An 18,412-nucleotide genomic window follows, 5' to 3' on the forward strand; every position below is an offset into this window, starting at 1 on the left:
TCCGGATTTACAGAAACCAGATGTGGTACAGGTTCATGTCGATCCCAGATTTTGAAAGTAGATAGATTTTCCGATCTTTTGATAGGCCAAGATCGAAAATCGGTCAAGAAATGAATAAGCAAGAAGCATTTCATTTTGTGGGTACCCGGGTACCCTGCCGAGTACTTACGACCCCCCTTGTTTCTACAAACAGACTAATGATGGAAAATGGTTTATTTCCACTAGTTAGGAGCATTCCACAAGTTTTAGCTATCTAAGTTGACGTTATCTTTGTTTTTTGAAGCAATAAAGTCTGAAAAGGTACCCGGGTACCCTGCCGAGTACATAACGGGTAAACATTTACTTATTTATCATTCATCATCATTTAAATTAGCATTATTGTGAATCTTAGAACTAGACACATTACTGATTAAAACAATACTGATTACCTCTTTTCCTATTCCCCATTTCGTTATACTAAATGTTTTTCCCGCCGTTTGGCCGCGTTTTGGTCGCAAGATTTACAATTTGGCAGTCTCACCGACTGTTCTGTAAAAAGTTTACAGGTTTCGGCGAATGTGAACTCAAGCAAATATTTCGCAAACTTGACAAAATTATGGTAAAACTTACATACATTACAGAACAGTCGTTGATTTGATGCTTTCTTACACTACGGTATTATTACACTTTACCGATGGATTGTTGTTAAGAAAATTACCGAACAACTTTTTTTTGATAAGGTGTGAGTAATTTTTTGTAGTAAACTTATTGCTTGTCAGACGTTTTTCGAGGATGTCAAAAGGTAAGTGCATTTATTAAAAATCACGTAATTCTATAAAGTTTTATCAAAACGATATAAGAAGATCTCTACTTTACATTACAAGATTACATGATGTCCTTCAAAAAAAAAAAAAAACCGAAGAATGTTGCAATAATATTAAGATTAAGATAAAATATTGGAAATAGTACAAATACAAAAAAAAAACATTACTTTTATTAGATACTACGAATTTTCAGAAAATACTATAAATTAACGCGATGCTGTATATGTTGCATTTCATACTTGGCTAAACAAATTTCAAGAGAATATTAGCAGATAAGAAATGTCATTAGATTATTTTATAACACATACTGGTTTACAGCATAAATAACATACCGGGTTGACTTGATTCAAAATATTAATTAATAATATTGTTTGCGGTAAAAGCAAAAAAAAAAAAACTTTCCTACCCCTTCACACTAGCGAAGCTTCTTGTTTCAGCACTGTAAACTACACCCTGCGGAACAAGAGTCACGAACGCGAGAAACGTCAAACGTGCCGTCACTTCACGAAGAGCTGCAGAAAACAGACGGAAAAAAGTCAGTCAGCCACACAGCAAAAGAAGTAAAATAATTTCATGGAACCTTTTATTCCTTTTCGCTGTGCTCATTCTACAATTCAAAGTGCCACCATCAGATCCAGTTTGGAAAGATTATCAGTTTCCCGAACTGCATCGCGACTCAAGTGAAGTTTTGCGTTTGCTTTAATTCGACTGTATGATAGATTCCTGGCTTCGCGATCACCAAAAGAAAGAAAAAGTTTGCCTCGAAATGAGTGGAAGCTGCACAAGTTGAAAAGGTTTGCAGCGCTCGTGAAGTTTCTGATTGAGACACAAGACAGGTGAAGAAAGAAAACGGAGAAAAAACAGTACCTGAGCCCCATTTTATGGTGGTGGTTTTTGTGCAGTGTGAGTACGGATTTGGCTAAACAAGAGCAAGGAAAGGTACAGCTCAGGGTCTCAGCCAAAAGGCACGCACATAAGTCCAACCATACAGCGTAAACAACGCCGTTTCTTGGCTTCGATTGGTTAAGTAAGAGGGTACTTCGCAACAAAAAATTTTATTCGGTGTGGTGTGCAAACAAAGTGTTATCAGGGGTTGACCTGGCCAACGAAACCACCAAAGCAGCAGACGGCGGAAGTGGTTATGGAATTTCGTCTTGATTTAGTTTGATCTACTTGATAGGGGAGACCAGCAGTTCAACTGCGCTGGACCTACATCACAATGGGATTGCTTTTCGCTAAAATCTGGAGCCTGTTCGGAAATGAAGGTAAGCCCTTAATCAGCGTTATTTTACTTTCTTGTGTGTAGCCGAGGTTCTCTTGTCAGCTGCTCCTTGAGAGCAATGAAGCTCCAGTTGCCATCAAAGGCGTAATACTGTGTAAGCTAATGATTAATTAATGAGCGCTTCCGAGCTTTAATTACTTTTAGTTTTCGTGTCAATTAGAGTCATCAAGAAGTGAGAGTGAAATATGATGCGTATCAGCGTGTGGGGGGAGGGGTTTTGTCAGAGTTTATTGCCCGCATGTTTCACGTAAGCTAAGAGCAAGCCATGGGACATACACTGGTGCTGGCTTGGTGTTGGATTGGTACCGTGAATTGTGGATATCGTTCAAAAGTTGTATACGAGCTACGCTTCGAAAACTGTAATACAAGTTGAATTGGTACTGACATGTTGACAGGTACCTACGAGCTCTGCACTCTGTCCGGGCGAACGGCGAACGGCTCGCACAAATGCACCGAACATAGTTTGCAGTATAACGAGTCTCCGTTTTATCCAGCCGACAGATCTAAACTGGTCTGGCATGTGTCAAAATCCTTATTCGCAGCTAGCTAATAGTCGTCCCGATTTTCCCAAGCTCTACTGACTCACATTTTTGTTTGTTGAGTTTGGTGCGGAGTGGATCTGAGGCGAAACTTGCTTTGAACGCTTGGAACTATATCTTGTTGCGTACAGATTTAAAGCACGTACCTATTCTATGTGCAGGTGGTAAGCTATTAGGGAACTCTACCTAATTGACACAACCATGGTCAATAGCTATATTTTCTCAGCAAAATTTTTTTCTATTGAAATGTGGAACAAAAATAAGATCGTTTGATGGCTATAATTAGCAGTATTTGAATATACATTGCCATGCGTTCGCAAGTGCCGTATTTTGATAAACCTCGATGCGAAAAATATTCCACTGCTTTCGCCACTCCTGGCTGCGGTCTTCGTGCGGTGGTTATTCATATGCCAACTGACGTTGAACGCAAAATTTGACCACCAGTAGAGACGTGCGATTAAATTATCATCTGCACTTTCACTATCTGTGTCTTACACCGTCACCAGCGACGAAACTCTACATACCTACGTATGCCGTGTGCGTGACAAATGAGCGCGTCAGTTCGCACCCGGTTGCGGTTTCAACTGTTTACTGTTTGATAATCTTCCTGTTGCCCCCTCGTCATCCAGCAACAGATCGACGCAAATGTTGTATGTATTTCGATTAGATTTCTCATCTAACATATGGGCAGCGAGAGGCACAGGACTAGGAAAACCACAAATTTCGGTTCATTACTTAGTCAGACTGACTGTGACTGCACGGGTCAATTAGGCGAGCCTGGCCAACACACAAATGCCTACAAATGTGGGATTTAATTACTGCTCCAGAGTGCAGAATGCGAGCGTTTCCAGTTGGTTACATCACATAATCGGTAAACAGAAGTCGATCAATTGCGGTTTCGCGCGTACCATTTACTGGTTAGCTGTGCAAACAGTTAGCAAGTTTAAGCTTGAGAGGAGGCTTCACGTCACTGTCAACGATTAGTAACTTGTTTTTTATTGGCAATCTTTGCAGTGGGAATCGTGCGTCGTCTGCAAACTCTGTTGAAATGGCTTACGGCTTAATAGGATTGTGGTTGGAGATTTCTTTACTGATAGCAACAAGAAATTTGTGAAACTTTTGAATTTTTGACCAGTTTCAGCTTAGGCCGTTACAAATTTTATTTTCATTTTATGTCACCTCCCCCTTCAAAAATCTTGAATATTGGAAGGGGAAGAAAAAAAACACAAACCGTTTTGTTCATTTCATTGGTTTTCCGACAGCATAAATGCTCAATTTAGCAACAAACAAGTCCAGTGACAGCGAGAGTGTCGTCAAAAGACAAGCGAAATAAATAATAATAATAATAAAGTGTTATTTTTCAACATTTAGTTGAGTGCAAGTTACAAACGTCATAACTTGCATACAAATTTTGATCAAAGAAATTTCTTTTTTTTTTCGTCTTGGTGTTATTTATTTTTTGCCACCCCTTTGCTAATTTTGATAACCTTGGACATAAAAAGAATTCGAAATTTGTATCAGCCTTATTCAAAAAAGTATAGCAAATAATAAAATTTTATAATGAGCGAACAGTGAAGTGCTGAAATGCTCAAGCAACTGTGGCTTCCACTGAAGTCATCTTTCTTATCTATTCAGGATTGTGCAAACTGAATTCGAAGAGACTTCTGCAGCGGTTAATTTCCATCGTTTTAAGATGTAGTCATTTGTGCAACAAAAGGCCATATGGAAATTATCTACGGATTACATCATTGAGGGTAATGTTATGCGAAAGCAGCCTCTTTTCCTCTACAATACAATATTTGAATAAAGATCAACAAGAATTTATTTTCGACTGCCCTACTTAATTGATAGTTCTGTTTCATTGGAATTCTTCCGATTCGGAACTCGACCTTCTATTTATTATACACAGATTTCACAGCCAACTGTTTGGTGCACAGGAAAATTGCGGGGCTAGCGCTATGCAACGAGTTATAAACAGGTGAGGAAGAAGAAGACATTTGTCTGTATTAGTCGTATTAGTAGCGAAAAAAGGTAAACAGAAGCACGTGTTTGAATTGTGACGTAGATCTCGTTCAACGAGCAAATGCCATTTGAAACTTTTATGCATTGTTTAACGACGCAGGTAGGCATTTTCAGCGTGAAACTTCCAAAACTTGTGAAAAAATCTACCAAACAAAAATAACTTCGCCAAATAACATTATTGTAGGAACAAAGTAGCTGCCGCTCATAGCAAGTCCGTTCCATTTGCGTTTTGATGCTGATGAGAAAACAGCAATTAAAAATCGTAACACTTTAGGTGAAATTTTGCACTCAAATGCTTTTTCAATCAAGACCATCAACAGAATTTAGTACTGCAATGACAATCTAACACTTTTGCATCAAAAAATTTGCATACACACCGAAATTTGATTAAAATTTGTTGAAAATTCATAAGCTGGGACTCACATGCGATTACATTTAGGGTACGTAGCCAGAATCATACCAAGTCAGTCCCATAGCCAGCTACGACCGGTGATGAAAAACAAACTACTGTAAATCGATGGCGGTGCAATAGCTTGCGTTTGGAATGAATCCATCGCAGGTCAATTCATAAATGACCCTTCTTGTGCCTCATTAAACAAGTTTTTTGTGAAAAGCATAACACAATGTACCAACTGCGCCGCTCAAAATAAAATTAGATTTTGTTTTTACATTTGATACTACTGATAAATTCGAAATCAGTTTAGATGTAGGAACCTGTTCTAAATTTTCCTGAGAGCGGTCACACGTTCGTGACGGCGGGCAGCTAATTTGAAAGAACACCTGTAGCTTAGGAAAATGTTTGGTCATTTAAAAAACAGCTAAGTAGCGTACCGAAGTATTTGATATGACTGGCAAATTTTTCAAAACGAAATTCACGACAACAATTGAACAATTCTTTCCCACGTCTTTACATAAAATACGGATAAAATACGAAAAGTAGTATTTACTAAAGAATGCTTCAACTAGCAATACAGTGACACACCTAAAGCGTTCACTGTCAACAAACAACAGCTGAAAGAAGCTACTGGTGGAAACTTTGTCTTGAAGAAAACATTGCACTATCAGCTAGAGCCGCACGATGTAGACCGCGTTAAATTCAATCAAACCTCCTATCGAATATCACTTGGTATATCCAATTCTAATCCTGAAGACCATAAGTTGTGGTAAATATCACATTTTTCATAATCTTTATTGGCTGTGGGGTTAAATTGCGAAGATTTTTGCAATGGGACCGACTTGCGATAACTTTTGCTATGGGACAAACCGACTTGCTATTTTTTTCATAGTTCCTCAGAACGAAGTATTCAAAAATATTTGTTTTATCGAAAGCAGATATAAAAAGAATTGATTCCATAAATAAACTCAAAATTGACAAAAATGCAATTGGGACGGACTTGCCATGAGCGGCAGGAAGGTAGTAGGAAAATATAAACTAATTAAGATGAAAAACGACGGGCATACATATTGCTTTAAGTTTTCTTAACAGTGCGTCTTGAACTGTCCTACAGATCAGACGTTTTTTCGGTTGCTTGTGGACTGGTCTTTGACTGCCTATAGCTTCAAAGTTTGTGTTTTGTCAGTGTGTCTTTTAAAGGTTACCTGAAAGTTATTTCCCATCAGTCTTTCTCAAGACTACCTACTTTTAATTTAACATTTGTTTTAACTTTTTTCGTATCACCTGAAATGGCTGGACGGAAAAAGAAACCTCGCATCGCTGCGGGGAGGAAAAGAGAGGCATCTCTTTCTGACACATCGAGTGTCTGTAGTGACAATCCTTTTGATATTTTGCCTGAGCAAGAAGCTGGTGAAATGGAAGTTATTAATAATGAAACTATACAAAATATAAAATCTTTAAAAAAGGAGAAAGTTCCACCTATTGTGGTAACTATTTCTTCTGAATTTAATATATTCAAAAAGGAACTTTCAACGTTTGTTTCTGACGTTAAAGTTACCTATCAAATTGGCCGTAGAGGTGAATGCCGCTTATTAGCCGACTCAGTAAAGGGTCGTGATCGTCTTGTTCAGTATTTAACTGACAAGATGTACAAATTTTTTACATATGACACCAAGAACGCCAAGCCGTTCAAGGTTGTCTTGAAAGGTCTCACCAACGATCAAACCGTTGATGAGATCAAACTTACTTTAACAGAATTACTTGGCATAGCCCCTACCCAAGTAATTCTAATGAAACAAAAATCACGAGGCGAAAACAGTCAGAGAACTGGAATTTCCCTTGTTAATTATTTAATTCATTTTAACCGCAATGAGGTTAACAACTTAAAATTTTTTGAAAAAGCACATGCTTTGTATAATGTGCGTGTAAAGTGGGAAATTTATAGGAAGTATGGCGGAGGTGAAAAGCATATCACCCAATGCCGTACTTGCCAACGTTATGGCCATGGTTCCAAATTCTGTAACATGGACCAAAAATGTCTTAATTGTGGAGACTCTTCTCACAAAAAGGACACATGTCCTGTGAAAGAGAGTAAAAATTTTCGCTGTGCGAATTGTAACGGCAACCATATGTCAAATTTTTATCAATGCCCAGTCCGTTTAGCAATTGTCAAGGCAAGGCAAGGTAAACAAAATTCAATTTCTCAATTAAAACCAACTTCAAAACAAAATTCTCCAAGCGTACCAGTGACGTATAGTTTACCTACTCCTTTGCATACCCGTTTAACTTATGCACAGGTTACAGGTAGTTCGAACATTATACCGCCTAGTGTTGGTAGTTCGAAAATAACCGTTAATATGGGTAAGCAAAACAGGCTAGAAAATAATTGTACACCTATCACTCCAGCTAATATTGCTGCCGAAAATATTTTTTCTAATGTCAACTGCCTGGGGCCTATTACGGCAGGTAAACTTTCTTTTTTGCAACAGGCAATGTTCGATCTTATGAACGCCATGTTGCAGGCAAAATCAATGTTTGAAGCCATTCAAATAGGCACAAATTTTACTATTAAAATTGTTTCTAATTTAAAATTTAGCAATGATTTTAAATAAAACAATTAAAATATTAAATTGGAATGCTCGCTCATTGAAGGCCAATGAGAATGAGCTTTTTAACTTTTTAACAGTAAATAATGTGCATATTGCAATTATTACTGAAACATTTTTGAAACCTAACATAAAACTAAAATATGATCCCAATTACGTGGTTCATAGATATGATAGGATTCAGGGTTCCGGCGGTGGAGTTGCAATTGTTATTCATCGCCGAATCAAACATCGTGCTCTTCCCCATCTTGAGACGAAAGTTATTGAAACTTTGGGAATTGAAGTTCAAACTGAACTTGGGATTTTATTTATTGCCGCAGCATATTTACCATTTCAATGCACACGCGAGCTCAAAAATTATTTTAAAGGTGATTTACAAAAACTCACCAGAAATCGTTCGAAATTTTTCATAATCGGCGATTTTAACGCTAAACATCGTTCATGGAATAATTCTCAAAGTAATTCCAATGGCAAAATTTTATTCAACGATTGTTCTTCAGGATACTATTCTATTTTGTCTCCGAATAGTCCTACATGCTTTTCTTCTGTAAGAAACCCTTTCAACAATTGATTTGGTGCTTACAGATCAAAGTCATGTATGTAGTGATTTGATCACACATGCTGACTTTGATTCTGATCATCTTCCAATAACTTTTTCTTTATCACATGAATCAGTTTTAAACCCTATGAGCTCTGTTTTTAATTATAACAAGGCTAATTGGGAAAGATACAAAACTCATATTGAGAGAAATTTCAATAATGAGCTTGATTTGCAAAACGAAGTGAATATTGATTCCGCTTTGGACGCATTAAAATGTGCAATTGTTGATGCCAGGAATTATTCTGTTCCAAAGGCTCAAGTGAAATTTGATTCACCAATAATTGACGAAAATCTTCAACTTCTAATTCGTTTGAAAAATGTCCGCAGACGTCAATATCAACGTTCTCGTGACCCTGTTTTTAAAACTATTTATAAAGATTTACAGAAAGAGATTAAACATAGATTTACTCTTCTGAGAAATCAAAATTTTGAGACTAAAGTTGAAAAGTTTAAACCATATTCAAAACCATTTTGGAAGCTGTCGAAGATTCTTAAGAAACCTTCAAAGCCTATTCCAGTTTTAAAAGATGGTGAACGTTTTCTTGTATCCAATGAACAAAAGGCTCAAAGACTTGCTCAGCAGTTTGAAAGTGTTCATAGCTCAAATTTGAATTTTGTGAGTCCAATTGAAAATGAAGTCACACGTCAATTTGATTTAATTTCTTCCCAGATTTTTTTACCTGCAGAAATAATTGAAACTAACTTGAATGAGATTAAATCAATTATTAAAAATTTCAAAAATATGAAAGCACCTGGTGACGATGGAATCTTTAATATACTAATCAAACATCTCCCTGAGAGCACAATGGAATTTTTAGTAAAAATTTTCAATTGCTGCTTCAAAATTGCATATTTTCCCAAATTATGGAAAAATGCAAAAATTACTCCCATTTTAAAACCGGATAAGAACCCAGCTGAAGTTTCAAGTTATCGACCAATCAGTTTGCTTTCTTCAATAAGTAAACTGTTTGAGAGAATTATTCTTAACAGAATGATGTCACACATCAACGAAAATTCAATTTTTGCAAATGAACAGTTTGGATTTCGCCATGGGCATTCCACAACTCATCAATTGCTCAGAGTTACTAATATGATACGAGCTAACAAATCTGAAGGTTATTCCACTGGAGCTGCTCTTTTAGACATAGAAAAAGCATTCGACAGTGTTTGGCATAAAGGTTTGATTGCGAAATTTCAAACTTTTAATTTTCCAATTTTCCTAATCAAAATTTTAAAAAATTATCTTACTGATCGAACTCCGCAGGTTGTCTATCAGAATTCAAAATCTGATAGATTTCCTGTCAGAGCAGGTGTGCCTCAAGGTTCAGTCTTGGGTCCAGTCCTGTACAACATATTCACTTCAGATCTTCCTGATTTGCCTCCAGGATGCACAAAGTCATTGTTCTGCGATGACACAAGCATTTCCGTAAAAGGAAAAAGTCTTCGTGTCATATGCAGTCGATTGCAGAAAAGTTTAGATATTTTTTCTTCCTACTTGCAAAAGTGGAAAATCTCTCCCAATGCTTCTAAAACTCAAATGATAATTTTTCCGCATAAGCCTAGGGCTTCTTTCCTCAAGCCAAACAATAATCACGTTGTCAAGATGAATGGGGTTATTTTAAGTTGGTCCGACAAGGTTAAGTACTTGGGACTAATTTATGATAAAAAACTTATTTTCAAAGAGCACATTGAGAGTATACAAGCCAAGTGCATCAAATATACGAGATGTTTATATCCTCTCATTAACAGGAATTCTAAACTTTGTTTAAAGAACAAACTTTTGATTTACAAACAAACTTTTAGACCAGCAATGCTTTATGCTGTACCGATCTGGTCAAGTTGCTGTTCAACAAGGAAGAAAACGCTTCAAAGGATTCAGAATAAAATTCTGAAAATGATCTTGAAGCGTCCTCCTTGGTTTGGTACACTCGAATTACATAGACTTACTGGTGTTGAACCATTAGAAGCTATGTCAAATAAAATTATTAACAATTTTCGACAAAAATCGTTGCAATCCTCAATTGCTACGATAAGCTCTCTTTATAGCCAATAAGTTAGCAATTAAGTTAGTTGTAAGTTTACTTCCCCTTTTCTGACAAGTAGGTTTAAATCCCTACGAATGATAAGTCCTAATTGCGAAAGCAAACAAATCCTAACAATTAAAATTACAAATTTCTAACAGTGTTGAGAAGTCACCATTTGTGATTGGACACACATACTCATTATTTACTAATATTTATCATAAATACTTAAGCTACTAACAAATCCCCCCTTTAAAAAAAAAAAAAAAATAAGTTTTCTTATTCTCCTTAGTAGAAGTAATATTCTCCTTTTCCTGCTTCAGTTCTTGTTTCTGCAATTTGTTTTCTTCCCCTTTTCTTCTGCTTGTCATTCTTCTCCTTTTCTTTCTGGATTCGGACCAGTTTTCGTTTCTCGGCCTTGGCTAGTTTTTCTTTCTCTTTTTATTTTTTTTTCTTAGTCCTTTTTATGGTCGTGACCGATGGTACGTGATCTTGTCGTTTTGATTTTGATGCGTTACTTTTTTTATTGACTCTCGGCCAGATAAAAATACCCTCAAGGTTATCTGCTTGTATTGCATTCTTCGATGTCATGATAGAACGACCTATAACGTCTTCGTTGTCTTGATGTGATTGTTCGTTGGTTGTTTGTTCTAATATCTCATCTAGGAATAATTATGAAAGCATTCCAGAAATCGGTTTTCCAATGCAATGCAATTCTACTACAAAAGATGGAATACCCTCTTATACTGTCCGTTTCGAACAACCGCTTTAGATCCGCTGAAAATTTTCTCGGCAAGCCCGAATAATGCAATTTCCTTCTGTAAAACTTTGCTTAAGTTCGCTGAATCACCGCTGGTGTCTGTATTCTAGAATGCTTCTAAATCACCGATTCCAGCTCTTGCTATATTTCATTAGAAACTGAAGTGTCCAATACTTTTAGTTTTTTGAAGATAAAGCTTAGTGTTAGGTAGACAGGTTTAAGAGCATTTGAATGTCTACGTAATTAATGTGAAATCGCGGCCACGTCCCAAGTTACACTGACTGAGTTTTATTAATCCATTTATTTCTGATCGCATTGATTTACGGGTTTAATTTTTTTTGTCAATCTACAGGTTTCAAAAATTTTTGTCAATAAACAAAGAGAAAAATCAAGCAACTATCCAGTTAGTAGTGAACTAACTAGCAAAAAAAGTCATCAGACGAAGCAAATATTTGCTTAATTTTTCGTTAACTGTTTAAGACAGCATATATTTTTGACAAATAATTCAAGCAAATGATTTGATATTACACGGCAAGCAAATATTGATCGTCGTTTCAATTTTTGAAGCTGCTTTACACTTTTACGACATAAGTTTCCCGTTTTGATACGATATTGGAAATTTTTCGAGGAGCTCGGAAGTCCCGGGATCCCGACAATCAATATTTCTCATATTCTAATGCTCTATCCGGGAATCCCGGGAATAGGTAATTTCCGGAAAATCGGTAGAGATTGCAAACCCAACCCACAACCGGTCAACACAGGTGCACTCCAAAAGCTCAAACCAAAAAAAAAAGAAAGATAGTTGATGGTACCCGTTGTGATGTACGGTTTACTCTGTTTACAGCCAGAGCAAGTATTCTTTGGCGAATTTGTCCAATTTCTTCTTCCATATGTCTTTTGGAACATCAAACCGTGATTTCTTAAAAGTAAAACGCCAGTCCCAGTATCTGCTTTGCGTCTGCCTTGATGTAGGTTTCGTTATCCATAGCACACACATCGGTTTCGTTAACCACTCTCGATACAGCTTCTTTGCGCGGGATTTGGTCGCCGTGTTTTGTTGGTCATGCCGGGTAAGTTCCTCCCGGACCTTGAAAACACGAAACACAGCTCGTTTCATGGTTTGCTGAACGAACCATGCGGAACACTTTGTCTTCAAAGCCTCGCCGCGAATCGAAATGTTCGGAATACGCTTGAAATAATTCAACATTTTCCGGGTCTTCACAGGGTCAGCTGTCTTCGATTTTCTTCCACTTCCAGCCAGCCGCTGGGTCGTCTGGGACTCCTTAAACGATTTTACCACCCGAGACACATTTGTATGGGTGATTCTCAGTTGTCTGCCGATCCATCTTACGGTAAAAGTCGGATTTTCCATGACGGCGCGCAAAATTCTATGTCGATTTTCTTCTTGTTTCGGTAACAGCTCAATAACCACACGACTGTTATGAAATTTTGCAAATGTAAATGATTCACTCCAAACCAGTTATACCCAGTTTTTCATCAATTTTCACCGACGGACAAAAAAGTTACACACGTTTAAAAACGGTGCATTTTTTTCGAGTACAGCCCTTATGCATTCGATGAAGACATTTCTGACTTCCTACCGCCGTTGCGAGAAGCGCCTTGATACTTTTTGGGGACATCTGAAACCTGGTGCACGCAAGAACCTTCCTAACTGGACCGTGTTTATAAGGAAGATTTTGATTCTATCACATGACAATGCCACGTTGGAGTACCTAGTCGTGAATTTAGAATAGGAAAGCCTTGTAGCATTGCGCTTGGTGTACGATGCGTTGCAGGAAGCCGGTAGAGTAAACGAAACTGATATCACCAAGTTGTTGATCCATCACGCTCGCGGGGAACACACAAGCATTAGTCGCCACGATGAGATCGACAATGCTATAATAATGAATAGCTTGATGGTAGTCAACGCATGCAACCACCTGCAATGTTTTTTCCTATGTACTTCTGTAAAAAGGAAGCGTTTGAGAGAACGTTAAAAAAGCGGGCTTCCGAAGAGCTCACGAAGTCGGGAACACTCGGGCCTGTGTTTGCCGAAACCTCCGAAGAGCTGTTTCATTCGAAACACTGTAGGTTTTCCGTTTTGTATATGCACAGGGGCAATGAAGTACTCTCCGTGCCATCGCTTCAAACACACACGCGGTGGCGTGGTGGGTTTAGACATGCCTGGTAATGAGTATTATATGCGTTGTTTAGAAAATACTCGTAAACAAGATCTCCTCTCGAAAAAGATGAGTCTGTCACATTTTTCGAATTTTTGCTATTCGATTTTTGATTTCAAGGATGTGAATCGAAAGTCACGCTGTTTTAATCCTTATTTTGTGGAAAAATACAGAATTCAGAAATACAATTAACCGGGAAACATTTTTTAAACGAACCGGGAAAAACCAGAAAGTTAATTTCGGGTTTTGAGTGGCCACCCTGATCTAAGGTCAGTTGCCAAAATGTTGTGGACAGATGCAACAGATATATTCTGATCGGTGGCAAGTTTTCGAACTGAACGCTGCCTTTTCGCCGGATACCCACAACCCCTGAATACTTTAACGACTTGCGGTGTCCTTGCAGATCGTGGCCAACATTTTACGGTCTCCAAAGATAGGGATACCATCTGGTTCAAGTTAGAAATCAAAACACCTTGTTACGGCACAAATTTGATCTAAGCTTTTTCTATCCTTCTATAAATAAATTAAAAAAACACGTTTTACAGAGCAGGGTGATAGGTTCCTTGTTGGAAATATTCTAGAGGCTGATAGAGGCCCACTTGAGGAAAAAACTCCTCTACGCATGTGTCCAAATGTTAATTTACTCAGAGTTATTCCATTTTAAAGTTTCTTGGAAATTCTTCCATAAAATTGCTCTTACTTTAAGGTCATACTACTACAATTCTATTAATTTCATTTGAAAGCTGAGAAAATTTTCTACTAGAAAAAGCTTCTGTATGTCTGAACAAATGTAAAAATTAACATTCTGGGAGCAATAATGGGCAAAAGTACTACTAAACGTGTTTTGATCTTTTCTAACAAAAAGACGTGATTAACATTATTAAACCCGAATCAACATAAAACTGGCAATCAATCCATCAAACCTGCTGCATTAAAATTGAAGTAACTCCACAACTAAAGCAGATAGAGATTTGGTGTCAACGAACGTACTGTAGATTGGACAAAATAAGTTTAAAACAGTACTACTTTTCCACATTTCTGCCTCCAAATTGTTAATTTTTATATTCATTTGGACATGTAGAAGCTGTATCTGTATCTAGTAGAAAATTTTCTCAGCCTTCAAATGAAACTAATAGAATTGCTCTATATAGCATGACCCAAATTTAGAGTAATTTTATGGAAGAGTATTCAAGTAACTTCGAAGTAGAATAACTCCAAGAAAATTAACGTTAGGGCATATGCACAGAGGGATTTTTTTACCAAATGTATCCCTCTATCTGCCTCCAAAATATTCCCAACAAGGAATCAATCACCCTGTATGTGATTAGGATTTCAAAAAACACCAAAATTCTTATTTATTTATTTAACATATTCCTCAGACGATCCAATTTTCCTAAGCAACTTTGAATTAATAGGAAGACTTTTAAATAAGATGTTGTTCAACGACTAGACGATTTCTCTCGTCACTTCACTAAGATTCAACCAAAGAAAAAAACTCGTTCGCAATGACCATTGTGTTTTGGAATCGAAAAAAAAACTGATTTTCAAAAATTCTACATATAATTGCCACACAACCAAATCGAATATCCTAAGAAAATCAGGACAAGTGCTCGATGATGAAAAATAAAACAGGACACCCAAATAAGGTCTCAAAATAAGGATATGTTCTGTTAAATCAGGACGGATGGTATCCCTATCCAAAAGGATTTCTCTTTGTACCTTTTGATTGACAACTTCAGACGTTTCAATGTTGTACAAGGGCGGTCACCGGCCAAAAAACCACTTTACCATGAATTCAAAGAATTGCTTTATCACGCATCAAAAACTAAATACAGCTGACAGAGAACTTACGTTGATCGTTATGCACTATTAAAGACCATGAAAAGCCAAATTGTAAGGTATGGCTTGAATTCAACGTTTAATTGAAGGCAAAACTTTTCCATCATTTGACTTTGTCGTGCATTCCTGTTTCAATTCCACACCCAGCTGCTAATATAACATAGGCGTGGAATCGAATCGAACCAGTAGTGTCAAGGAAATTTAATAACTGCTGTCGAGTGCCGCCCGGACTAGCAGCGTATTAACCCAGCCAGTTAAAAAAACAGTCGTCTTTCTTCCGTGTGCAGACAGCAGCCAGCCAGAATGGGCAAATTGTTGAAGGTAAAATTTGATTAGCTCTGGCTGGTTAAATTACAACCAAACCAATGGCAGGCGGCTTGTTGTCTGCCGGATCGGATTTCCGAGACATCGTCGTCGAAAGGCTGAAGCGTGAGACACACACTGCTGCTACTGCTTGTACGACGTTTGAAACGGTTGCGGTTTAACGTTGCACCTGTTTTTCGAAACCGAGAGGGCTTTTTGGGCTTCTTTTGCTTCTGGGAAAGTGTTCGGAAAAACTCGGTGTACTCGATATTAATCTTACTTGTAATCCTCATGTTAACACGTACTTTTTAGTGGATAAAATTATCGTTGTTAGAAATTTGAGACGTTTCGTAAATTATTCAACATGCTATTAACTTACTGTCGCACATATTGCGAAGCCGTTTCGACCAGACCCTATCATAAATAATTACGATTTTATTAAAAACGTCCCATCTGCGTCCTTTTTCTTTCCTTTTTCCAGAACACAAACTGGTGATGGTCGGCTTAGATAACGCCGGCAAAACCACCATCCTGTACCAATTTCTGATGAATGAAGTTGTACACACGAGCCCAACGATCGGATCCAACGTGGAAGAGGTGAGTGTGTATCATTGCTTTTTTGGTCCAGAAGCCAAATCCTACCAATCAACTGAAGCTATTTTCTGTGTCGCCTAATCCGGCTGATCGTCAACCCCTCCCGGGTTGGCTTTATGCGTTTCTCCGTTTGTGCAAGAGCAATGAAATGAATAGGAATTAGCTTTAATGCTGTTCAAAATGTATACCCATTTGTTTGTCTCACGTACGTTGTTCCGAGAAGAAAAGAGCCAAGTCGGTCGAGTTTTGGAAACCCATTTGCCATTCATTGGAGTTGATGGGATAAACGGTGTTCCTAACTCATACGGCCAGCAGCAGGAACACGGTTAGGCTAATCCCATATTTGTATGTTGTCCTATTGTTACTTGGCTGTCATCGTTGATGTCGGTGATTTTGTCCGGATAACTTAATCGGCGTCAGATGCGTGTAGCAGAGAAATAGCTGCAGTTGTTTAGAGTTATTTTTCTTCGAAAAAATGTAAACCTATATTACTAATTTTCTGTTCCATATGTTATCCCCAACAGATCGTGTGGAAAAACATCCACTTCCTGGTGTGGGATCTGGGCGGCCAACAAAGCTTACGAGCAGCATGGAGTACCTATTACACAAACACAGAGGTAAATTCTTCTAAAGTGGCGAAGAACGAAATTTCAATCCGGTTAAGCTTTTTATTAGAGCGTTTGAAATAGAAACGGATGATAGCACCGTCACCGTTCTGAATTCACGTGTAACCTTCTACCCTACGAAGGAGTCGCAGTTATTCCCGCGAGCTTAGCGCATATGATGAGGGGAATGCAACGTTCGCGTCCCTGTTGTAATCGTGATGATAAAGTGAAGGCAAACATGTGCATTAGGGTGCCGCGGAATTGAGCCCGTATTGTCCAGTTGTTTCCATTACTCTACCGGAACGAATTCAATACAACACACCCTGCTGTGCGTTTTGTTATTCTTTACTGGCTGCGTCTTTTACCCGATGCTGTATAAGCTTATTTACGTTGGTAGTCGGTTATTTTTAAACAAACATGTGCGCCTTACTTTCTGTTTTTATTTTATTATTACCACAGAACTCTGTACATGAATGGTGTTTATGGACACTCGCAACCGCGTAACAACTGTTTTGTAAACATAGAATTCTCATGTTTTTCTTTCTGCTTTCCGATGCTTGTTTCCACCTTTCATTTCTGCCGGGCTGGATTCATCAACACTCTGGGCTCTATCAGTTTATCATAATGGTTATCGACTCAACCGACCGGGAACGGTTAGCAGTGACGAGGGAAGAGTTGTACAAAATGTTGCAGCACGAAGACTTAACCAAGGCTAGTTTGCTAGTATATGCTAATAAACAGGTAAGCGTATAACCCTAACAAATAAAACATCCAATCAGCAAACATTGGCTTCATAAATTTATTCTGCTCACGAACAGGATTTAAAAGAATCGATGAGTGCAGCTGAAATTTCCAAACAATTAGACTTGACCTCAATCAAAAAGCATCAGTGGCACATACAGTCCTGCTGTGCGTTAACAGGCGAAGGGTAAGGATCTAATCCCCGAATGGATTTTATTTGCCGAGGTGCCGACTAAATCTAATTATGCGCTGTTTTTTCTTCCTTCTAGACTGTACCAGGGTCTCGAGTGGATAGCTCAAAGGATTAAAAAGAAATGACACCCTCCCGAGTAAGGCAGCTCAATGCAGTTCAGCAGCAGTTTTTGCCTGTTTGACTCAAAATCTCTAACCGGACATGTGCTGAGAATCAGAGAAAAAGTCATTCGACGCGTCGGCCACCCGAAACAAGTGAGAGTTGGACGCTAATCAAGATCGATCCCTAACCTCTGTATACACACTACTAGTAAAAAAATCAACGCTACTGTAACAAGCTACGACAGACGTGGTAACAAATTACTCATAAACCTGTTGAAGAGAGAGAGAAAAAAAAAACGTAACCGTGAACTACCTACTCGATTGTGCATCGATGTTTGGTTGATGTTAATACTTTATTAGAATAATGCCCTAACCCCATCTTCCCTTGTTTCGCCGTTGATGATGAGCTGTGTACGTAAGTTTGAAATTTGTAAAGTAGATGGGTGATAAACCAGACCCGCGTGTAGAAAAATTGAACTGAACGATTGAATCCGCAGTGTAACGAATTAAGCTTTAGAGAAAAGAATATATAGGGGTCAACCCTGGTCCTCTCGTGTCCTTTACCCATGAAAAACGGCCCCTGTTCCCTAGACCTAGATAAGTGTTTTATTTCTGAGTTATTATTTAATGATAGGACCGTGACATCGTTGCGAGAGAGAAATAAAAAAACCGGCGATACAACATTACGAAAGATGAACAAAGAAGAAGGAAAAAAATATACTTACATCATGAGTTAATAAAAAAAAAAAAGCTGCAAAATTATTTAACGGTGGTTTTGTTTGATGTTGCCTTCCTTAAGGGTACTGATGTATGTATTTCTTGATGTGT

The 18,412-nt window shown here is 37.9% G+C and overlaps 1 protein-coding gene across 1 annotated transcript; it reads left to right on the plus strand.

Moving 5' to 3' along the window:
* The first annotated feature begins 1,295 nt into the window (after window positions 1-1,295).
* LOC129724047 (ADP-ribosylation factor-like protein 5B) lies at window positions 1,296-17,866 on the plus strand. The gene is made up of 6 exons (XM_055678642.1): window positions 1,296-2,068; window positions 15,832-15,947; window positions 16,469-16,561; window positions 17,165-17,290; window positions 17,368-17,477; window positions 17,560-17,866. Exons 1-6 carry the CDS (start codon window positions 2,023-2,025, stop codon window positions 17,606-17,608), a joined length of 540 nt encoding a protein of 179 aa, XP_055534617.1. The 5' UTR covers window positions 1,296-2,022; the 3' UTR covers window positions 17,609-17,866.
* Window positions 17,867-18,412: the final 546 nt, after the last annotated feature.

Source organism: Wyeomyia smithii, chromosome 2 (assembly GCF_029784165.1).
Source record: "Wyeomyia smithii strain HCP4-BCI-WySm-NY-G18 chromosome 2, ASM2978416v1, whole genome shotgun sequence".
NCBI classification, from domain to species: Eukaryota; Metazoa; Arthropoda; class Insecta; order Diptera; family Culicidae; genus Wyeomyia; species Wyeomyia smithii.

Excerpts from the sequence above, each read along its gene's own strand:
- LOC129724047 (XM_055678642.1), top strand. The coding sequence starts at position 2,023 with ATGGGATTGCTTTTCGCTAAAATCTGGAGCCTGTTCGGAAATGAAG. Across the intron at positions 15,948-16,468 it reads TCGGATCCAACGTGGAAGAG|ATCGTGTGGAAAAACATCCA; the intron begins GTGAGTGTGTAT and ends TATCCCCAACAG. Across the intron at positions 17,478-17,559 it reads TGTGCGTTAACAGGCGAAGG|ACTGTACCAGGGTCTCGAGT; the intron begins GTAAGGATCTAA and ends TCTTCCTTCTAG.